The sequence below is a fragment of the Crinia signifera genome, chromosome 2 (genome assembly GCF_055691185.1).
Source record: "Crinia signifera chromosome 2, ASM5569118v1, whole genome shotgun sequence".
Classification (NCBI taxonomy): Eukaryota; Metazoa; Chordata; class Amphibia; order Anura; family Myobatrachidae; genus Crinia; species Crinia signifera.
In genome coordinates this window covers 368,206,823-368,231,973 of record NC_139218.1, presented here as the reverse complement: position 1 = coordinate 368,231,973, position 25,151 = coordinate 368,206,823, and the positions used below count along the sequence as shown (strand labels likewise).

The 25,151-nt window shown below is 43.0% G+C and overlaps 1 protein-coding gene across 2 annotated transcripts in view; it reads right to left on the bottom strand.

Moving 5' to 3' along the window:
* Positions 1 to 19,707: 19,707 nt before the first annotated feature.
* The window catches only part of LOC146058041 (polyunsaturated fatty acid lipoxygenase ALOX15B-like), a 60,835-nt gene continuing 55,391 nt past the window's right edge, over positions 19,708 to 25,151 (bottom strand). Inside the window, exons 13-14 of one of the 2 annotated variants that reach the window (XM_083169999.1) lie at positions 20,782 to 20,952; positions 19,708 to 20,483 (exon numbers count right to left, since the gene is read on the bottom strand). In XM_083169999.1, coding sequence (XP_083026125.1) covers positions 20,304 to 20,483; positions 20,782 to 20,952 — 351 coding nt within the window. In that variant the 3' untranslated portion in view covers positions 19,708 to 20,303. Of the gene's footprint in view, positions 20,484 to 20,781; positions 20,953 to 25,151 lie in introns of those variants that run through there. The other variant, XM_083170000.1, reaches the window with a different exon arrangement.

Below are 25,151 nucleotides of genomic sequence, written 5' to 3'. Positions count from 1 at the left end.
GCTAATTTTTATTTAATTGAATGAGTTTTTTGTAAATAAATGCTATCCTTTATAATTGTTTCTAGAGTTTTATGATTAGTCCCATATTGTGAAATAAATGGCCATTTATATTGTGAACTGATGATGATTTTAGGCTTTTCTTTTATAAGTCCTTTCTCTATCTTATTCAGTTTTAAAGTAGCTTTATTGTTAGCATCATGAGAATATTGTCTATTTATAAATATACTACTTATTTCTGTAATTTCGTTTTGTAGGCAAGTAACCTGCATCAAGTTCCTTTTAAATCCTAACAGTATGTTTCCTAGCCAACAACTATGATGTTTGCTAGTTGCATCAATCTATCATTTGGAATCTGTAGATTTTTGGAGAGTGCGAGGGCATAATTTACCTTCTTTACTATAAATATGTAGATCATTAAAGGACAATCCTGATATTTACTGTTAATTTATATTGAATCATTCTGATTATGATTATAGTAATAATTATATAAAATACCCATTAGAGGATCATATAAATATCTATTGGAAGTCACGTGGCCTCCTACAAATAATCCAAAGGCCAAAGTGTGTTTTTTTTTAGTGTGTTTTTTTTTATTATATATACATTTTACATTTTTCATTGTATATATATATATATATATATATATATATATATATATATATTTATATATATTTTTTTTTTAAATGTGTTTTTGTACACAAATTGATACAAATGTACTAGTACTTACAATGCTATAGGTTATATATTATATGCTGATTTAATAAATTGCTAAATATTTTTTATTATTGAAATATAAACATTGTTTCTGATTATTTGAACTCATCCATGGCATAGGAGAGATTATTATTACTATATTTAATTAGCGCAGTCTCCTATTCCTGTTGGAATTAAGGCCCTTATTCTGATCGGTGCGGCCCGATCAGAAATATGCGGTGATGTCCGTCTTGGCGAATCCCCGCCTTCCATACGGATCGCCACCTCCGTCCGTATGCGGATATGTGGCGGTCCGCATGAATGTGGACGGGGATACGCCTCCTCCATGGTGGGAGCAGCCCCTGCATTCGATGGTCGCCGAACATCGAATGCAGGGCCGCACGCTCCACCAGGTCCCGCAACACAAGACCACACGGACACTTGTCCGTGTGAAATCTTGTATGGGGGCGGGCAGCTGACATCCGGCGATGTCAGATGCCCGCCCCGTACCCACGCGTCACGGCCTCATTACCATGCATACGCCCCGCGTTTGCATGGGAACGCCCATGAAACGCGGGGCGTATGCATAGGGTAATGAGGATAAGTAGCCCCTCACGCCCCTCTACGCCCCCTGTGCGGCGTATAAAGAATCCATGCGGCGAAATCGCCTGCACATGCGCAGAGTGACCTCTGCACATGCGCAGACGATAAACATCGGCGGCCCGTACGCAAGCGGGAATATCCGCACCGATCAGAATAAGGGCCTAAGTGTCTATTTTATCTGTTGTTCCTTTTATATAGGAAGCATTCTCTGTGACCAATGGCTGAAGATGTTATTAGAGAGGATTGGTCTCCCTGGGTAATGGTTTAGATCTTAGTGTACCTTGAGAAGTACAAATATATACTTATGTACTGAAGGGTTCAGTACATTGATGAAATCCAGTTAATCTTTAGACAGCATTACTTTTGCATGTGTCTTATTGCTCATCTGTTAGTCATTTCTTTATATTAGCAGTGGTGTGTCTTCTAGTCTTTTGTAGGTTTGTTGCTCATTTAGCTTCCTATTAATTTCTGCAACATAGTTATATTTATTCATGAGTACTACCCTACCCCCCCTTATCTGCTGCCATAATAATCACATTTTCAGCCTTTTCAAATTATTTAGAGTAATGTCTTCCTTTTTTGTTAAGTTATTATTAAAAAATGTTATCCTCTTTATATTTCTTAAGTTTACAAACTGCATTATTGAAATAATCAATACAATTACCATCAATGGGTTTAGGGTTGAATGTACATCATAGTTTAAATTTCGTTTTTGTTTTTTTTTAGTTTATCCATTTTTGTTGTAGAAATGATTTCTGTTTTGTTCTTAGACATAAAATATTTTGTACACTGAGTTTTTTAATTATTCTTTAAAAATCAAAAGGGTTGTTGGGGCCAATATAAGCCCTTTCTGGAATACTATTACTTTCTCTAAAGATAAATGATATGAGCTAATGTTACATTACTTTATCCTATTTATTATTCTCTTCATTTTCTCTTACTTGTGCTTTCTAATTTTTTATTCTGATGTTATGTTTTAAAGTTTTCAGTTGTTTAGTCCCACTTCAACTGCCTCTATGGGTTTTCTTCACTTATGATATAGATTCTATATCACCTTTTTTGGGGGTCCATCAGTCCCGCATTAAAAAGAGGATGACTGGAATGTTATATCTTCATTTTCAAGAGGTAAAAAGGTGTTTCTTAAAGGAATAGCAAATATCCTGGTCTAAAACTTTCCGCAGTGGTCTGAAATGGTCTGAAAATGCCTTTGATAAAGTCATCTGTGGATGACAAAACGCGTTAGGCGCTCACCCTCTACCGGACCCTGTGGAATACAATTTTTATATCATCTCAACTTGAACCAGCCCTCCTGTTTTTCAACTGTTACTGGACAATAACAACCAAGGGACACCACCACCTGATAATTCTTTGCGAGGCCCTCCATTCCGTGAGACGTGTACCATCTTTCCTCACGAGGGAAGATTACCAACATCGGCTCCAATTCAGGTTCATGGACACCCAGTTTCCAGTATAAATCATATATCCAATCAAACAGGAGAGCATCATCAGGAACAAGTGAGACTCATTCCCAATCCATTCTTCATACAGGTCCCATGTAGGGGTGATTATTGTCATATTGAACTTATTCTTAATTTGTGATTTTATTATGTGTTTTTATATATTTTCATATGATATATTATAATAAATTGTAATACCCAATTGGTCTAATATATTTTTATCAGCGCTCCACCACCCCTTTCTTTTTCCTGAAATGGAGAGAGTGTCTCAAATGTAAAGCATCCTCAGCAACCTTTGTGCATAATGTTAAGATTAAATCATTTTGATATAAAACATTTTATTGGACAAAAAACAGGTCTCACTGTGTCTTTTCCTTGGAGGCATTTCTCTTGGCTGAGATTCACTCCTGGTCTATTTCCCCTAAGCCCCCTTCTGTTTTTTCCATTTCATACTATTTTAGTTACCATTGTTGGGTAAGCTATTTAACAGAACTGAGTCTCCTTGCAGGTTTCCTCTTTCAGGATAGTAATTTGCTCACTAGCTTTAATTTTAGTAGGCGCATTATGCCTATGAATATTGAGATATTGTTATGTGTGTATCTTCATTAATTACCTATGATTCAATCTGAACTTATTATGAAGGTATTTAAAAACACAAGTTGGTCTTTGTTGTTTAGCATACTGTACCATTGACCTTTAGTAACATTAATGATGTGACAATGTATTGATGTTTCTCTAGGAGGGCTTCGCCACATTCTTTGTTTAATTACCGGTACCAATTTAAAGCTCTTCCTCCCCTTATATCCCTCTTATTCTCTCAATATTTATTTTTATTTCTGAGGATTAATACAAATTTCTATAAAGGAAGAAATCTATTGGGTTAATAGTAAACAAGGTTTCACTGTTTAATTTGACTATCATGTCTATGCTTGCTATTACTGTATTTGTGTTATTCATTGATTTGTTTTTTTAACCTACATTTTGAGGTTCCTTTTCATTTTTTTTGTATTCCGTGATGATTAGAGACAATCGAGTGAGATTTACCTGTTGTTGGCTTATTTTCACTATATTGACCAGACACATGTTCTCTTATGTTTCTATTCATTATTATTCTAGTGGTAGAGTTTACTTCAGTAAATGTAGTATTCAGGTATAGAAGTTGAAATGCAATGGAAACATAGATTTGAAACCCAGAAAGGAACACTTTACCCCAGAAATGGCTAGAGACACACATTGTGATAAGACATTGCAACTCGCTCAGATTAGTTTGGTCTACAATCCTCAAATTTAAGGATAGAGTATGAAAGACACCACACAGGATAACAGGAACAGCCTATTGTAAAGAAGTGATGATCTGTCACTCAACTGACCACTGTTGACTGCTGCATGCTGAACAGAACAAGTGAAGTGAAGATCACCATGGTTAGGTATTAACCAAAGAGGCCTCCAGGGATGATTATATTCCTATAAAATGGAATAGTCCATTAGTCATCTATAGCTCTCCTACGCACTGATTATGGAATATCCAAGGTCAACCATCAAATATCATAGAATTTTATATTCTGCAATATAAAACACCCAATAACCCCAATCACATCCTAACTGTTGTAGTGCAAACCCAGCCTGTAGTTCCACTTCATCACTTCAAAAGACTTTACCAAAACTGCCCCAGAATATCAAAGTGCAACAATCAAGTTCTAATTGTTATCAGATTTACTTTGTCAGCTGGGTTGCAGGCCAGGTTTCCTATTTGTCTTGTCAACTGTTACATCATGTCAGTTGATAGCTTTCTCTTCAGACAGATTGATCCTTACTTCAGCTGACATGAGCAACCAATCATAGACTTAAAATCCCTATGAATACCTCATGTGCCTTTTGGTATGTGCCAGTGCATAAGGCATTCTGACGTCTAGCAAGTCACATTCTGACTCCCTGGCCCCTAAGCATGTTCCACAGTTCCTAGTAATTGAATATTGCCCTGCTGGATTTATTGTCTACATTTCCAGCTGTCAACAGTGCTTCACTCCATAATAATATTACTCAAACTTTTGCCATTAATCTCTACCTTTAACAACCCTTTCTACTTATTCTGCAACAAGTTCCTTAATTTGTACTGCTAGATTTCACAATTGGCTAACATTTGATCTGTGATTTCACCTGTATATGCAGCCTGCTCCTGATTACAGTATTTAAGACACCCACTGGAGAAATTGCTACTGCAGTCTGATTGCAGCCTTGCTGTTAACCCCCTGTATCACCTGCACATCTACATACAGTACTATTCTGTGTGCAATCCTCGCCTCCAGACATTGCACCAGCTCCCAGCAGCTCAATGTAAATCCACCAGTATCCAGTGGCCATTGTTCCTGTTCAAGCACAGCCTAATCCAATCATTAGAGTGTTGCAATTTGTCCTGTTTAAATTCAAGCATTGTTTTAGGCTGCTTCAGTAATCAGTTGATTCCAGTCTAGTCCAGTCTCCAAGTCCAGTTTCAATCAGACAATGGATCCAACCCAGTGTCCAGCATATACCACCAAGTTGCTATCGTGACTGCCCAGAGCCACCTTATTCTGTGACCACTGATTGATCTGGACAGGGTGGATCCTGACATGGGGTTTAATTTGAGCAAATTGTATTACTCTGACATTGAAGTTTGTTTTAAGTATCATCTGTAGCTGGTTTTAATGTAGATATAAAATGTTTCCATGCCAAAAGGCATAAAGTCTACCGGAATAAAACTTATGCTTGGCCAATGACCAATTTTGATGTATAATCATGTGTTTAAGGAAAATTTCTGATGAAAGTGAGGTCTATTAGTTTTTACTGTGTATGACATTTAGCTCATATCAGGATAGCCCACATTTCAAAGATCATGTTTGGCTCATTCGGAAAAACATAACATTCTATAATCTGGCATCACAGAACAAGATGTAATTTAATTTAACGGAAGATTTACACTCTAAGAAACCCTGTGTGACGCTCTCTGCCATCCGGTCTGAAGTTCAGGATCTGTACTGACAACCACATCACTCTCATCCTCATATATATTATTTATAGAAGGTAATTTTTCATGACGCTCCCATTTTCTCCCTTCATACTGAACCAAAATCGACAATTGAGGTACCATTTGAAAGATTATAAGCAAAAAATGATGAATACTCTTGCGCTGTCCTATACTGCTGGTCTCCCCAAGCTGAAACTCGGTAGACGTTGCTCCAATATGCAGGTGAGGATAGGGCAATAGATCACATAAGAGGGATTCACCCCCTGTAACTGACCTCTCTGTAAAGCCCTATAGGCACGTAAAGGTTTCTTTTTTTCCCAATCTCTCTCCAGCCTCTCACTCTAAGCAGATCAGAGCTCACCTTGTATCTGTGCCCTATGGTCCACAAAAGGTTTCTTTCACTCTGGTCAGTCGGCGGGTAGCCCAATTTACTCGGATCCAGATAGGTGAAAAAACTTTTTATTCGGGTCACAGCAGGTATACACAATCCATAAAAAATCACAGATAAAACTTTAAAAATGGCAGAAGCCAATAAAAAGTCAATGCACGAAGGGGGTCCAAAAGGGAACCAGTCCAACCACTTCCCACTCACCCGGGATTGAGACGAGGTGTCAGATGAAAAAAAGACACTGGAGTCCCCAAGGTGCACAGACGCTGTTCCTCCTACCAACGCGTTTCGAGCCTGTAATATGGCCCTTTTTCAAGGTATGGAGGAAGTAAGATCTGAACAGGTATAAATACCTGTCCTGATTAGCATAAAAATGGTCAAATTAAAAACATGTACCGGATTTCCTAATCACAAAGTACAAAATAATGCTAATACAATACGACAGTGCTATCTCTAACACCTATCCTGAATGTAAACAAATATACAGCTGGCAATCACATAAATATGCAATGACATATACACCAACAATTTCTTGGGGCGATTCTCTCTCTTCCGTGTTTTCTGGGTTTCCAGAAGTCAGGTGTCAGCCAGATTGGTCTTACGCTGAAACCGGAGATGACGTATCGGGATCCGTCTGATCCGTCTCTCACTTCCTGGTTCCATAGGATGTGACGTCCGTGGAACGCAACGGGAAGTATGGAGGGCGCCCATGTTTTGACAGTTGGAACGCAGCCAGTCTCTCTCATTGACTGCATGCGTCGGGTTGCCATGGTGACGTTAAAGCATACGATCGTGATATATAGGTATCCAGTATTACCGGCAATCATACAAAAAATAGAGAAAAAAACTGCGTCAATATACAGATAACCAGGTACCAATCACAAATCATATATGGATTTACAAAAAAACATTTAAGTTCGAAGTCCATATTGATCCCCCTCGGTTCGAGGGTCTTAAGATCATATATGGATTTCATCTCCAACTGTGACAGCCTGAGATCTCTGTTATCTATCCTCCAGTGGGTTTTCACCGTGCGGATCCCACAGAAAGATCTGAGGTGTGAGATATCGCATGCATGTAGTTGTTTGAAATGTGCAGAAACATTATGGGACTCCAGGCCCTTCTTAATGTTTCTGACATGCTCAGCCATTCTCACTTTCAGAACTTTGTTTTACCTATGTACTGTTTAGAACAGTCACATTCTAAAAGGTAAATACAATATTTACTATTACAGGATATAAATTCTTCAATATTATACACCCTACCAGTAGAAGTGGATTGGTACTGTTGAATCACTGATACTGGACTTTTACATAGTCTGCAAAGGCTGCATGTGCCGCATCGATAAAACCCCTTGGATTTGATGGGGTTGTATGGTATGGGTGTATTAATAGCACTGCTGACAATATTATCCTTAAGATTCCTTGCTCTTCTGTACACAAACTTGGGGTTGTGGGTAATATATTTATTGAGAAGAGGATCATTGGTAAGGATTTGCCAGTGCTTGCGAATGATCTGCTCAAATTGTTTATGCTGGCTAGTGAGTTGGGTAATAAATGCCACATCGGTGTTTGTATTTCTGGGCCTGATAAGGTTCGGTTCTCTACCTCTATTCGAAAGTAGATCCCTTCCCTTATTTTTTGCTCTGGCAACCATCTGTTTATCATAACCTTTGCTAAGAAACTGATCCTCCAGATTCTTAGCCTGGCCATCATAAACTATAACATTGGTGCAATTCCGACTGATGCGTTGAAATTGGCTATTGGGCACGCTCTTTAGCCAATTGTGGTGATGGTTACTATCGGCTCCTATGAATGAATTACAGTCTGTGCTTTTGATGAAATTTTTAGTCTTTAGTTGGTTATCATCAACATAAAACGTCACATCAAGAAAATCCACCGATTCTCTACTTATAGTGAAAGACAATTTTATATTGTACTCATTGTCATTTAGGTGGTCACAAAACAGTTTCAATTGCTCATCATCCCCCTGCCAGACCATGATGACGTCATCAATGTAACGACGCCAGAGCACCAGACTGGCACCATGCGAGTGACCAGCCCATACGGACTGCGCCTCCCACCACGCCATAAAAAGGTTGGCGTAGCTAGGTGCCAGTCTGGTGCCCATAGCTGTGCCCATCAGCTGCAAATAATAAGTATCTGAGAACCAAAAATAGTTATTAGTGAGGATAAGGGAGATACCCTCCAACACAAATCTCTTCTTATCCTCCGACATGTTCTCTTTATCCAAAAAATAGGACACTGCTTTTAAACCCAATTCGTGGCTAATAATCGTATACAACGATGTGACATCTGAAGTAACCAATGTGTAATTGGATTGCCAAGTAATCTCATTCATGATACCGAGTGTAGCTATAGTATCTTTAAGATAAGATTGGTTGGCTTGTGCCAAGGGCTGTAATATACTGTCCAAATAGTGCGACAAATTAGACAGCACAGAATTTGTGCCCGCTACAATTGGGCGGCCAGGAGGTCTCTCCTGGCACTTATGCACTTTAGGAAGGATATAGATCACAGGTCTCGAGGGATTTTCAATCTTAATATATTCCTTAATTTTTTCATCAATCACACCTTTGTTTGTGTATAGATTTAGAAAAACCTCTAATTTTTTGTTTATTGTTTCTGTGGGGTCACCTCTAAGTTTCTTATATGTTGCTCTGTCCTCGAGCTGTCTAATGATTTCATTGTTGTAATCACTGGTATTTAAGACCACAATACTGCCCCCCTTATCCGCGGGTTTAACCACGATATCAGCATTTTCCCTCAGAGATTTAATGGCCATTCTTTCTTTTTTGGACATGTTTACTTTTTTATTGGGTTTAAATTCCATTTTTTCTAAGTCATCTCTGACTAACCGTTCAAAGGTTTCAACGAAACAACCTTTTATATGTTTCGGAAAGAATGTAGATTTCTTTCTGAACACAGAGAAATTATCACTGTCCAGTTCGGTTGTTTGGGGGTTGATGGTTTCTTTATCCTCAAAAAATCTTTTAAGTGTTAATTTTCGCACAAATTTTTGCAAATCTATAAACACCTCGAAATCATTAATTTTGTTATCGGGGGCAAATTTTAGTCCCCTTTGTAGGACATTCAACTCATCCTCGTTAAGGGTGTAACTGCTCAGGTTATAAATTTTATTTTTACCTAGTATCTCTACTGGTTGGTTAACCTCATCATTGTCAGGTATACTGGTGAGGATTCTACTTTTGCTTTTTTTTCTTCTCTTTTTTAGCCAGTTTGGATGATTCTGATTTCCCAGAACCACGTTTGCCCCTTTTTCTCTTTTTATTGGGTTGGACTACCACCTGTTTGATGGGTGATCCCCTCTCTCTAAAAAATGATGGTGTTCCCCTCTATTTTGTGGAGTTTCAACCTGATTATGTGATCTCCAATTATTAGTGTCCCCTCTCTGATATTGTGGGCGGAAATCCCTCCTATCATTAGATCTATAGGGGTCCCTATTTTCCCTCCTATTATATTTATACTGGGAATTGTTTTCATAATTCCTATCATGGCGTATTTGTTTATTAGTCCATTTAGGGCGATAGGGAGTTTGTACTGCTTCCTTTTTCTTTCTGATTTTAGGTGTGGATGTGTTGGTATCTATGGGATTAGTTTTTAGAGGTTTAGTGATCTTTTTGTTGGGTGGATTATGTTGTGAACCTGTTTTATAGTCCTCAACATCTCGTTCCATAGGACGTCACATCCTATGGAACCAGGAAGTGAGAGACGGATCAGACGGATCCCGATACGTCATCTCCGGTTTCAGCGTAAGACCAATCTGGCTGACACCTGACTTCTGGAAACCCAGAAAACACGGAAGAGAGAGAATCGCCCCAAGAAATTGTTGGTGTATATGTCATTGCATATTTATGTGATTGCCAGCTGTATATTTGTTTACATTCAGGATAGGTGTTAGAGATAGCACTGTCGTATTGTATTAGCATTATTTTGTACTTTGTGATTAGGAAATCCGGTACATGTTTTTAATTTGACCATTTTTATGCTAATCAGGACAGGTATTTATACCTGTTCAGATCTTACTTCCTCCATACCTTGAAAAAGGGCCATATTACAGGCTCGAAACGCGTTGGTAGGAGGAACAGCGTCTGTGCACCTTGGGGACTCCAGTGTCTTTTTTTCATCTGACACCCACTCTCGTCTCAATCCCGGGTGAGTGGGAAGTGGTTGGACTGGTTCCCTTTTGGACCCCCTCCGTGCATTGACTTTTTATTGGCTTCTGCCATTTTTTAAGTTTTATCTGTGATTTTTTATGGATTGTGTATACCTGCTGTGACCCGAATAAAAAGTTTTTTCACCTATCTGGATCCGAGTAAATTGGGCTACCCGCCGACTGACCAGAGTGAAAGAAACCTTTTGTGGACCATAGGGCACAGATACAAGGTGAGCTCTGATCTGCTTAGAGTGAGAGGCTGGAGAGAGATTGGGAAAAAAAGAAACCTTTACGTGCCTATAGGGCTTTACAGAGAGGTCAGTTACAGGGGGTGAATCCCTCTTATGTGATCTATTGCCCTATCCTCACCTGCATATTGGAGCAACGTCTACCGAGTTTCAGCTTGGGGAGACCAGCAGTATAGGACAGCGCAAGAGTATTCATCATTTTTTGCTTGTAGATCGTGTTTTGGGATTGGTAATCCCTGGTGTATACCTTGCTGCAGCCCTGTGGCGCAGACCATTTAAACTATTTGTTGCATTTGTAGATTTGAAAGATTATGTTCTCCTCTTCTGACAAATTGTTAATCTTTCAATTGCACATTGTTTGTTTCAAATTTGACATTGATTACTGTGTTGGGGTACCACATACTTCCCTGCTAGAATTAGATGTGTCCCCATGCATTGCATAACATGAGGAAACAATAGAACCATAATATTTAACAGCTGTTTTAGATTTCACAATCTTTAGCATAACATACTCATAATAATGGAAGAAATGATACTATAACTTCACTTTAAGTTATAAATATTTACAATAAACCATGTCAGTTTACCATATAACAACAGTAACATTAAACATTTCTATCAATTGCACTTTCTTGCAAAACTATTGTATAAACTGATATATTTGTTACATAATAAGCTCCACCCCTCTACCTTCCTCCTTGCCTTGATCCGGTCACTGTGTGAAAAACATGGGGGATTCCACTCGCTGAAAAGACTAGCAGCACGGGTACATTACCGCCAGTGCAGCTAACAGACCGCTGTGCAGTCCCTGCCTCCCCCACCCCCCTCACCTGACTGCTAAATCAAAACCCACTCAGCTACTTATAGCTCCTGGAGCTCAGCCTCATTGCAGGACATGCACATGCGACATACAGCCCCAGACGGAGCCTGGCCGCTGACACCATGTCCCATCTGATAGCAAAGCCCCATAAGCTACATGCACCTGCAGCAGGACAAGAGCACAAGCACCTCAGTACAAGCCAGAGAACCAGCCGCTCGCGCCACATCACTGCTTGCAAAGCCGCAGCTGGGGACTAAGACTTCGGGCATACAAAGGCAGTGCGAAGAAAGGCTGCTTACCTTCCGGGTGCAGCCAGCAGTGGGGATCACAGCAGAGGCCTCTTTACAGAGGCCCTGATACGTCCTTCCCTGTCTCTGCAAACAGGTCGCCCAGAGATCTGGACCCCATTTCTATAATAAGAGGGGAAGGGCTCTTTCTGAGGTATGTCTAAAATTTAAGGAAAAAGACATAAAACCTACTAGATGGCCCGTGCAAAAATTACGATCCCTTTTTCATTCATCCTTAACCAAAATCCATAGATGAGGTACTATTTTAAAGATTGTGTTCTCCTCTTCTGATGAATTGTTCAGTTAAAATTGCACATTGCATTGTTTGTTTGCAAATTCAGCTAAATATTGACTTTTGGAATTCTTTCCTTCGATGCATCGATATGGATCAGTTTTGCTCAGCTACTCAAAATGGCTACAAATAGATCTACAGATTTAATGTCAAATCTGTCTGGTTGGAACGAAAACCTGGTAATGGATGAGAGCAAATGACAGTTGACAATTTGCTTTGAAATGCTGGAAAACTGCCGAAAACTGTCATTCAGATACTACCAAGTTTTTATTCCAACCAGCCAGATCTAACAATCTGTAGCTGTATGGCTAGCTTAGTTCTATGTTTCTCTTCTTTCTGTGTCTTTTGGTGCCTGTTCAAGTGAAAACAAACAGCAAGTTTTGTTGTTTGGGGAACATGTGATAGACCGTTGTCATATGATTATTTTTGCACAGTATAGTTTTAGGCTAATGTTTATGATATTAACACCTGGAACATCTTAAGGGGTAATTAAATTAATAATGAAGTCTGGGTCATGAGCTCCATTTCAATATGCATACTGTAGTGAGTATCTTAGTTTGTTTATCCTGTACTGTTGTGAATATTTCTCTGCAAGATTAAAGGTTACTAAGCTTTGTAGAGAAATAGGTTGATGGATATAAAGTACCAGCCAAGCTATACATGCCTACCTGACCCTCTCCATGAGGGAGAAATTGCTCTGTTCCTGGACTTCCCTGGTAATGTATGATTGCCTTGCCTACTTGTATCTACCACACCATGGGTCAGATGTAGCTTAGCACAACCCTATACTTCCTGCTTCGCCTCATTAACGAGGCACAAACTCACCCTCCCTCCAGTAATGTCTCCTCCTGGAGTCAACATGTCAGTTCACACTGAAGCACTGTCTCTGCCTGCCTGACCAGCTCACTGGATCCGCGCAATTTCTCGCTATTATCGTGAAATCTGGAACACAGCCCAGAGCCAGCAGCAGGGCTAGCCCTGAGCTGGTGAAGCAGATTAATGCCTAGAAGGCTGTCAATTCATCACCCTGGCCGCTAATTTCTGGGGGGAATTGCAGAGGACAACCCCGCCAAGCGTTACTTGGCAGGCTGTCCCTAGCACACGTTAGGTGCACTGTAAATACATTTTAAATATTTATTATTTAAGTATACCATGAGCTGAACATATGCGCAGTCTTTCGATAATGTCGCGGCCAGCGAATTCGCAGCCAGGTGATCAGGTTTGAATAACCCCCTAAGTCTTGCTTATTGCTAGAGAGATATAAAATCCTAAGTGATTGGAGAAATGTGAGCACTCAGAGAGGACGTCCTGATTCAGAGGTAAACGTTACATTCACTATAGTGGCCACCAGTGCTGGCTGGGCATAACGGCCCTCCCTATTGGCGTTGGGGGATAATACATCAGCCTGTAATGGGTGCCCACTTCTTGTTATGCAGGAGAAGCGGGACCTGCTTTTTGACACACGTTAAGGGCTGCTTGATTCATCTGCCTCATTGAATGATACGTCTATATGAACCAGTGGGAGTTTACATAGCAGGAAGGTGGATGGTTTGATGAGGCTCTTACACATGGAGTTAGGGAAATAGAGTAAACTTGAATTGCTGAATGCACAAGCGAATTACAGGATACAAATGAGATTAAATATTGGTGAAACTGAATGTAGTCTTAAATGATGAAACTGGGCTGGTAACAATAAGGTGGCTCCACAAGATCAGTCAGGTCCGTCAATAGAAATTTTGGGGGCCCCATACATTGATATCTCTGAGGGCCCCCTCAAACACTATCACCCCCCTTTGCTGGGACATAAACTGGAAGCGCATGCCCATTAATGGAGTGGTGTGCTCTGTCAGATTAATGCCCTCCCTCACTCCACGGTCTGTGCACTCCCTGACCCTGCAGCCTGCGCTCTATCAATTGACGTGCTCCCTCACCCTGCAGCCTGTGCTCTATCACACTGACGCACTCCCTCACCCCATGGCCTGCACTCCATCACATTGGCATGCATCCTCACCCTGCAGCCTGCACTCTATCACACTGATGCGCTCCCTCACCACTTGGCTCTTGCTCTCATTCTTACACAGTACCTCATGCCCCGGCCTATCCTCTATAACACAACATGCTCCATAACCCCCCCCCCCCCCTGCAGCCTAATCCTGACTTTCCTCACTAGTGCCAACCCTGGTATGCTGTAACCTAACCCTTACCTCCCCCCACACCTAACCATAACCCATCCCACATGTATGCACACACACCACTTACTCTTACCTCAGAAACACCAGCAGGGTGCAGTCTTACTGGCTGGGCATCCCTGCTTGGAAGTTCCTGGAACTGCAACAGCCTCTCTTCCTGCTCAGGCAGCAGTAGCAGCAACACCAGCATCTGTGTGAGTGCCCTGTAGCCCCACCCCATTGAGCCATGTGTAGCTCCGCCCCCATTGAGCTCCATGTAGCCCCGCCCACATCACTCTGAGGAGGGGGGGGGGGCAAGGCCACACACAGTAGTGTGGCTATCTGAGCAGCTGATTAAGCTGCTGCCAGACGGCAGCAGGCTGCAAGTCTAATACACTGCGGGGATCAAAGCTGTCGGACGGCTGAGCAGGGGGGGAGCAGATGGCTCTGGGGCCCCTAAAATCATCGGGGCCCAGGTCAGCTGTCCACGACCCCCATAGAGGGAGAATAGAATAAGTGGCTCACGTAGCGAGCCACCGGGCCCGCAAGGGGCTTTGTGTCCGGCCAGTCGGGATCCCGACATCGGGATAATGACTGGTGGGATGCCGACTGTCGGACCCCTGTAACACACCCGTGTGCTGCACCCATAGTATACTGTCAGAAGCCACTTGTGTGGCTTAGCATCGTTATCCAGCTACCACCAGGTACCTTTTGCCCTAAAAACAATATTGTGAGGGGTAAAGTGGTCAAAATTGTCTGGAAAGTGCTGAAAATTAATGTTATTGAGGTAAATATAACTCTAGGGACAAAGAAATTCAAAATTACGTGATTTGCTCTTTTCTTTTTTTTTCAAAAAAAATTCAAATCCAAAGCTTTTCGCCACCGCTCGACAAAGCCAAATCCAAATCCAAATCTTGGCGACGAATCCAAATCCAAATCTTTGGCCCCAGATTCAGACACAACACTGCTGCATAAATGCATGAGAACACAGATGTGTGGTTGTGTTTGGTAACTATGAGAGTTGACACATGTTGACTTGAAATTCTGTGTCGATTTATTAATGACAAATAAGAGCCATTTTAAAAATACTGATGCCATTGTGGTTTAAACGAATGAAACATTTATGTGGCTTGTGAGATTGTATAGGTTTAAATGTTTGGCACAATAATTGTCAGTCATTATAGTTTCCAAATGAAAGTGTCCACATGCACACAGCAACAGTTTGTAAAGTGAATGTTATTATGGTACTAAGAGATGTGCCAATGTTTATTCTGTATTTTATAGAACAGTCTATTGTCTGCATTGTACATAGGGATGTAAGACAATTACATTTATTAGTGCCCTCAGTTGGCTTGTAAAGTGCCTCTGTCTATTTTATTTACCGTTTTGTAGGCATTATGCACTGTACTGCTGTCATATCCCTTTTCCATGAATTGTATACTTAATTGATTGGCTTGTGCATGGTAGTCTGTTTGTACTCTTCCGTATGACTCTTTGAAATTGTCTGATTGGAATGGTGGGCAACCAATTGAGATAGTGTCCACTGGTTGAGAGTATATAACTGTTAATGTCTATTGGTTATTGGTATATCTTTGTGTGTATTTGGTTGTTGTTGATAAAAATGGTTATGTCCAAGAAGTTGACTTTAGTTTTGCTGTAATCCGCGGCATAGGTGCTGATTTATGTTTTTGCTGGTGGGTGCTCATGCCAAAAAGATAGAGGAGTGGCTTCATGGGGAAGGGGTGTGGCCACAAAATAATACCAATTTATATTATGCAGCACAGTTTTCTCCAATATTAAAATTACGGCAACAGAGTTCCACATACATAAATGCCCCCACGGTGCAGGTACATAAATACCCGTGGGTGCTCATCAATTTCCGTGGGTGCTCAGGCCCTTGAGCACCCACAGAATTGGCACATATGATCTGCGGTGAAGATGAGATTGTTCTGATTGATGTTGATGCATTCTACAAATGTATTGAGGCTACTTTCTGTCCCTCTCCAGATGAAAACTATGTCATCGATATACTTTCACCATAGCACCAGATTTTCCCCCAGCTCGCCATCCGACCAGATGTTGCAATCCTCCCAAAAGCTCATAAAGAGCATGGCATAGCTAGGGGAAAATCTGGTGCCCATAGCAGTACCTGTTGCCTGTCGGTAATATCGATTTTCGAACCACAGGTAATTGTGTTCCAGAATGTGTTTAATGCAGTCTAGAATGAAGTGTGTTTGGTCATTTTGTAAAGATGCATCTTATCCTAGGCATTATGGAGTGATATAATATGTAATGGGCATTTCAGTGTGCATTATGGTGTGATATATTTAGGGATGTGCACCGGCCACTTTTCGGGTTTTGGGTTCTGATTACCTTGAGGTTTTGGGTTCTAATGGGTTTTGGCAAAACACCTCCTAAGTGTTTTGTGTTTGGATTTTTTTGGGTTTTGGGTTCTAATTTTTTGTTAAAAAAGCATAAAAACTGCTAAAATCGCAGAAGGTTGGTTTTTATTTTTTGCTCCTACGCTATATTAACCTCAATAACATTCATTTCCACTCATTTCCAGTCTATTCTGAACAGCTCACATCTTACAATATTGTTTTGAGGGCAAAAGGTTGCACCGAGGTAGCTGGATAACTATGATAAGCCACACAAGTGTGCGGCACAAACACTAGACTGATATGGCACACTTAGCATCCCCTCTAGGCTGATACTGTACACCTAGAATTACCCCTGGATTGATATGGCACAGGTAGCATCACCCCTGGACTGATACGGCACATTTAGCAACACCCCTGGACTGATATGGCACACTTGACAGCACCCCATGAATTGGCAGACTTGGCTTACCCCAGGAATTATACGGCACAGATGGTGGCACCCCTGACCTGATACAGCACACATGGAATTATACAGCACAGATGGCGGCACCCCTGGACTGAAACGGCACACATGGCGGCAGACATGGAATTATACGGCAGACAAATTCCTGCAGTAAAAATAAAAATTTGGATTCTTTTAATTATAAAAAAGAGCAGCACACCTTACTTAGCAACACCCCATGAATTATACAGCACTCTTGGCTCACCCCTGGACTACAGCGCATGTAGCAGCCCTTGCAGTAAAAAAAAAAAAAAAACCTTATTTTTATTTTCATTCAAAAAAAGGGCAGCTCCTCTGGTCTGATATGGGACACATGGGGCACCCCTGGAATGATACGGCACACATGCGGGTACCCCAGGACTGATACAGGACACATGGGGGCACCCATGGAATTATATGGCACACATGCGGGCACCCCTGGACTGATACAGGACACAAGGGGGCACCCATAGAATTATACAGCACACATGCGGGCACCCCTGGACTGATACAGCACACATGTGGGCACACCTGGATGGATACAGTACACATGCGGGCACCCCTGGATTGATACAGCACAAATGTGGGCACCCCTGGACAAATACAGCACACATGTGGGCACCCCTGGATGGATACAGTACAAATATGGGCACCCTGGACTGATGCAGCACACATGCGGGCACCCTGGACTTATACTGTGCACTGGCAGCAGTCATTTAAACAAATTTTTTTTTTGCTGAATTAAAATAATGTAGCCCCCTCTGTAGCACTAGCAGCAGCCCCCTATGCATAAATCATCCCCCCCAGCATGTCATCCCCCCCACTCCGCTCAGCAGATAGCACGGACACATCCGTGCTGTCTGAAATCACCAGCCTGTTTGAAAATGGTGCCGACCGCCGGGAACTATATATCCCCAGGTCTCGCGAGAATCCGACAGCGGGAAGATGACGTTCGGCCTCGTTTGGAACACAGAAAAATGGCGGCGACCATCGAACTCCCTGGATCCGGCCTCGGATCAGGTAAGTTTGTGGGGGTTCGGATCTCTAGGATCCGAACCCGCTCATCTCTAGATATAATATGTAATTCCTTATCCGAAATCCTTGTTGTCCCAAGCATTTTGGATAAGGAATACTCAAACTGTATAAAGGGTATCTGTCTTTACCCTAACTCTAAAAGTTAATTATTAAGAAAGGATTTAACAACTGTACTTAATCCTAATTAATCTTTAATCATGTCACACATGTATTCTGACAATAAACTTGAAGATACTGTACTACTGTATTTTGTTATTAGCAGATCTTATAGTCTTATCCAAACATAATGAAACAGGTGAAAAATGGTTGGCAAATTCATAAACAATGGAGTGTATTTATTAAAGCTTTTAAAATGTAAATGGGTGATGTTTCCATAACAACCAATCAGATTTATCATTTTATAGGATACAATAGAGATATTATAGAATACTAGGTGATTCATCGTGCCCTACGGGCGCTCTTCACACCGTCGTAAGGGGCTGCGCCCCCTTAATTTGTGAACGTTTGTATATGAGAAATATGGTTAGAATTGTATGAAAGATGCCCTGTATTGCAACTTAGGTGTCCGCGAATCGCGGGAGGGGGGGTCGCGGAGGGTGCCGCGAATTGCAGGAGGGGGGGTCGCGGGGGGTGCCGCGAATTGCAGGAGGGGGGGGGGGGTTGTGGGGGGGTGGATGCTGCGAATCGCGGGAGGGGAGGGATTGCAGAGAATCGCGGGAGGGGGGTCGCGGGGTGGGTTGCCGCAAATCGCGGGAGGGGGGTTACGGGGGTGGGGGTTGCGGCGAATCATGGTAGGGGGGGTCGCGGGGGATGTGCCGTGAATCACGGGAGGGGGGGTCACGGGGTGGGGTGCCGAGAATCGCGGGGGTGTGTGTGTGTGCCGTGAATCGCGGGAGTGGGGGTTGCGGGGGGTGGGGGGGTGTGACGCGAATCGCCACAAGAAAAAAATCAACACAGAAAGGTCAACACATGTAAATGTTGACATAAGTGTGGCACTTCATTGGTGTCCATGTCGACACATGAGAATGAATATGAAAATATTCAAAAAATGACAAAAAAACTTCAAAAACTCATGTCAACCTTTTTCATTGTCGACCATAGCCATGTCAGTGTTTTCCATGTGCCATTTAATTCTGGAGCTGCCGCGAATCACGGGGGGGTGCCGCGAATTGCGGGAGGGGGGGTCGCGGGGGTGGGTGCCGCGAATCGCGGGAGGGCGGGGTTCACAGGGGTTCCGGTGGGGGGTTGCCGCGAATTGCGGGAGGTGGGGGGTCACGGGGGGTGCCGCGAATCGCGGGAGGGGGGGTTGCGGGGGGTGTGACGCGAATCGCCACAAGAAAAAATCAACACAGAAAGGTCAACACATGTAAATGTTGACATAAGTGTGCCACTTCATTGGTGTCCATGTCGACACATGACAATGAATATGAAAAAATAAAAAAAATTAAAAATAAATCTTCAAAAACTCATGTCAACCTTTTTCATTGTCGACCATAGCCATGTCAGTGTTTTGCATGTGCCATTTAATCCTGGGGCTGCTGCGAATTGCGGGGGGGGGGGTGTGCCGCGAATCGCGGGAGGGGGGTCGCAGGGGGGGTGTTGCCAATCGTGCAAGGGGGAGTCGCGGGGGGGTCCTTTTTGCCGCGAATCGCGGGAGGGAGGTCGCGGGGGGGGTTGTTTTTTCCGCGAATCGGGGGGGGGGGGGTCACGGGGAGGGTTTGCCGCGATTCGCGGGAGGGGGGGGTCGCGGGGTGGTGGTTATGCCGCGAATTGCGGGAGGGGTCGTGGGGGGGTTCTTTTTGCAGCGAATCGCGGGAGGGGGGGTCGCGGGGGTGTTTTTGCTCACCTGGTGGCTGTGGAGTAGCAGTGCTGGGCAACATGGGAAGGCAGTGGGTGTCTGGCACTGTCTGTGGGCTCACTGGGCTGGTTCTCTGTCACATACCTCCCAACATGACCCTCTCCAGGAGGGACACAATGCTCTGTTTCTAGACTTCCCCTTAATGTATGATTGCCATCACCTGTTTTAAACAGGTTAATTTCTCAGAAAGGTGTTCAGCACAGAAGAAGGCAATCACACATTAAGAGGAAAGTCCAGGAACAGAGCGTTATAGACACAGACACCCACTTTGAGTGACAGATGTAGCCAAATATATAGGAGATGATTGGTTGCTATGGACAACATAACATCTGTTCATTTTTAGAAACTTTCGTAACTTTACCCCTTTGAGTGATAACCAACACTATTATTGTTAGATAGTGACACTGTTCTCAATAATTTGTGGGTCCATGTAGGTATACGGAAAATGCATGCTCTTGTTTCGGTCATTAATGGACTTGGAAATTTCCGCCAGATTTTTTTGGAAATCCGCAATAAACTTCTTTGGACTCTTCTCTGTAAAACGCACATCAGGGTAATCTCCCATTAGCCTCTAGAAAAGATTGGGAAATCGTGTTATTGAAAGTCTAATGGTTGTTATTGTGATGTCATTAACTAAGTCCATTCACCAGTCATAACATTACATCATTGTATGTACGTGAATGGTGCATAGGAAAACAGTATATGCAGGAGCTCTATATTGTGTGCTTGGGGACAGGGCCGCCGAGAGGTTGGAGAGCATTACTGGGGCCCGGCATACCTCTCAGCGGACCTGCTTGTGGAATATGTAACAAGTGGGCACAGACACTTATTTTTGCAATATCTTATCTATTCTGATCCCCGGTACTCACCATGTCTTTTGAGTCTCTACTGAGAAGCCATATCATGGATAAAGCAGAACTTGTAACATTGACATCTGGCAATGTTTCCAGGATACTCTGCATTGTGCTGATGCCCTTAGCTGTGGGAGGGGGGGTTTGCATTGATGATGGACCATTGGGCATCCAAGAGTAGAAGTCAAACTGCAATGGAAGCATGGATCGTCTAAAACACATTTGTGGAAAGACCATAGTTTACCCAGACAGCTTAATACTCATCCCCAAATTGTATTTTGTATAGTTTATGTACTGTAGTACCCCAGTGTTTACAAAAAAATAAGGAACTCCGTTTTTTTTTAAATGTATCTATACAGGCCCGCCATCAGGAATTTTGGGACCGGAACTCATTTCCAATCCGGGCCCCGGATCCCCTCCTAGCTTACCATAACCCAGCTCCTGCAAAACCATCTCCAATTCTGCTGAGCTGCAGCCCGGAGGTCCCAGAGTGCAGGCTTCTTCCACTCAGGATGCCGGCGGCCATATAAAATGCAGTACCGGCTGGTGAGCCAATCGGAGCGGCTGCCAGTGCGCGAGCTCTGATTGTCTCAATAGCGGGTGCAGCATTTTAATTGGTCGCCGGCATTGTGGGTTGAATAAGCCTGCGCTCCGGGACCAGCTTTGTTCAAAGCACTGAGTGCAGTCGGGGGGTTGCGGTGGTCAAAATGAGCTGCCGGGGCCCTTCCAGAGGAAAGCTGTACCCACTGCACCCCCCCTATTGGTGGCCCTGTATCTACATCAGGCATTCCCAACCCAGATCCTCAAGGCACACTAACAGTGCAGATCATGGTGATATACCAGCTTCAGCATAGAATGTTAAATCAAAATAACTGAGGTACTCATTAAGTCACCTGTGCTGAAACCTGGATATCTTTGGACTGTTAGTGTGCCTTGAGGATCGAGGGTGGCAATGCCTGTTCTATATGTATAAAAGGCAGAGGGCCAGATTCTCTAAGCTTCAAAAGTGATAAAATAGAGAGTGATAAACAACCAGCCAATCAGCTCCTGCCTGACATTTTTCAAGCACAGTATGTGACATGGCAGGTAGGAGCTGATTGGCTGGCTGTTTATCACTCTCCATTTTATCACTGTTAAAGCTTAGAGAATCTGGCCCAGAATCCCTCTCACGTGTATGAGGTGAAGTACTGCCACTGACCACTAGAGGTCACTCAATGGACCAAATTACTAGTTTCTGTGCTAAATATGTCATAATGGAAAGAGAAAGCAATTTTAGCATGGACACTGGTCTGTTTCCTAGTTGCTGGATATGGAGAGAGCTGTGAAGACAGAGGTTGAAGGTATATATATATATATATATATATATATATATATATATATATATATATATATATATATAACCACCCAGGGGTTTTAATAAAAAAATATATGTCAGAAGAATTTCTCACTGATGTTCTAAAAGTATGTAAAATTACACTAACTCAAAAAACAGAGTGAATTGCTCTCAGTTCTTATGTAACTGTGGTGCAGTCTAAAATGTCTAAAATTATGGTGTATTTGGGCAGGGCTTAAAGTGGTCATGTAGATGTGGGAGAAATCCTTTCTCTATGTCACCTAATTACCTCCCCTCCCCCCAGTAGGCAGAGACAGGGCCAGTAGTAGGGTATTTGGCATCCCCCCTGCAAACTAGAATGCTTTTCTGTGGGAATTACTGTGCAGGGCGAATGTGGAGGTTACAATGTTCCACAGCACAATTAGAGGTGGTGGAACTCAGTTCCACACTGTTCCCCCTGACTTTGACCCTTGTATTTGGGCTATAACTTTCAAGTGGCCGTAGATGGTTTTACAGGCTCAGGTTCCGTGTAAATTTTCCTCATGGACCTTCAGGTGCAGAAAGCTCAGATTTACCACGGACAGTCCCAGTACAAAACGCCACTAGATGGGAGTTGCTTGCAAAGCACTAGATTGTACTCACATAAATGTTAGTTAAATAATGTGTCACTCCTTTTTTAGGGAAATGTCCAGTATAGTTGCCGCAGGGGATAGATGTGCGGGTTCTGGTGTCCACCTGTATACCCTGCCACTGCGACAGCGTCCCCAATAGCGTTGGTGTCCCAGTGCTAAATGCCGCTGGTTACTAGCACTGGGAGCCTGTCTGCTGCTAATATGGGAGAAGCATTGCAGCAGTACGGGTGCCCCAGCTCTAGACGTTGCTGGCTGTTGGTGCCGGAAGCCCGTATGTTACTAGATTGCTGTTGCTGCAGACGGGGCTGTCTCCCTCCTGCTCAGAGATCCTACTCTGGGTGTGCAGCTAGGGATGGCCATCGACCACAGATGATTTGAAATCTTTGATTGTTTATGCCCGATGTTGAATACTTTTGCCATTGATGTGGAAGAACCAGATGGTTACCCTACATCAGGGGTGGCCAAACCAGTCCTTGAGATCTACCTACAATCCACGTTTTCCAGGTTACCTAGCTGGTGCACAGCTGTAGTCATTAGTAACTGTCACATTTTAAAACATGCTGCATTCATTCCTACTATAGATCCACAGGTTGCCTGGAAAACATGCACCGTTGGTAGATCTTGAGGACAGGTTTGGCCACCCCTGCCCTACATCGATGGCAAAGGAGAACCGATGCTTCCTTTTTTTTTCAAGGTGCTGGGACACAGAGCATGGCTCCGCCCCTGACACTCAGAAGTCCCACCCCCAAGTTCTGATTAGCCCACAGGGCATTCAGTGAAAATATAATGGATGACTATCGAAAGCTGGTTATCCATCAAATAGTTTACCACTATCGATGGCTGGGTGCAGAATCGCCCTAGATGGCAACCATTGATGGTGTATGCACCGATGGCCATCCTTATGTGCAGCTTCTTGCAGTTGGATGTACTTTGCCGCTGATAGGGGAAACCACCTTGGTCGGTGGGTAGTAGGTTTGTTGGAGGTATATCCAGCTGGTAGTCACCAAGGCACCATGGGCACAAGTCCTTTGAAATGCATTTTGCCACACATAGGGCGGCTTTTTTCCAATTTAAGGGGGTGGGGTGGAGAGTTTGTGGGCTAATATAAAAACTGTCACAGCTCAAAGTGAAAGTACATTGGAGAAGCCATACATTTTACAGGCTTCCAACTAGTATTCAGTAATCCTTGATATAGCCCTCTGTGTGCCCAGCTGAACTCGATGTGACTCTGTCAGCTTGGCTGACAAGGGTTGTAGTGTCACTGGACCGGGCTATGTTCTCCCCTGCCCAGCAATTGCCATAGGCTGGAAAAGTATCTACAGAGGATTGGATCCCTTGTTTGCAGGGCAAAGTGGACAGGGGGTGGTCTATTACCAGGTGCCCTAAACCAGTATTTGTGAAGAGCTTTGGGGTGAGTAGAGGTTCCCCCGCCCCGGGGACCCATAAAAGAAGGAGAGACCCAGTGCCTACAGTGCTGACTGGAAGACTGCGAGGAGTGACCTGAGGAGAGCAGACCCTGAGGAGGAAGAAGGCTGACGAGTGCAGTTAGACCCTTTGCAGAGCTGACAGAACTTAGCTGTTCACTGGAGGTTGCAGCACGGAGGACCCAGGACCGTGTAATGCAGCCAAAGGAGGGAGAGGACCCATTTATAGAGAGCTGCCCACAATGTTGACTGACTAAGTGTCGTAGGTAGGATCGCCTTTTATGTCTCCCTGCCACAACCATTTATTTATATTGGGGGTGGGACCCTTTCCTCAAACCTGCAACATATTATGTGTATTATGAGGAGTAGACACCCCTTTATGCGCTGAAGCATATAATTAGTTAAAATAGGGGGTCCCCTTTGCCCCACCTACCATGCTAAATAGCAAAATTGGGTCTGGGGTTCCACCGTTTTTGTCTCCTCCGGCCCACTATAATTAACAGTATAGAGGGACAGTCTCCGCTCTAATGCTAGCTGTCTCACTGCTAGTATTGACTAAATATAGGGGTTGGGCTCCCCTGATGCGGTTTGCTGCAAAGGAATACCTGATGTTTTGGGGAAAAAGTTATAACAAATGTTTTCTCTCTAATGCTGATATTGTCCAGATGCTTATATTGTGTTATATGCTAAGAGTAGGAGGAGTTATATAAGAGTAGGAGGGGTAATATAAGAGTAGGAGGAATTCTGCCAATATTTTATCCTTAAATGCTAATGCTAGTCAGCTGATAATATTGTGTTTTATGCTAATGGTGGGAGGAGCTAAGCAGAAGGTATCTCCTTTAATGCCAATACTTAATACTATAATATTGTGTTTTGAGCTAAAAGTGGGAGGAGCTACACAGAAGTGCTTTCCCTTCATGATAATGCTATATGGACTTTAATGTTGCCATTGCTGGATAAAGTGACTGTGTCTTACAGCCAATCAGCATACTGTATGTT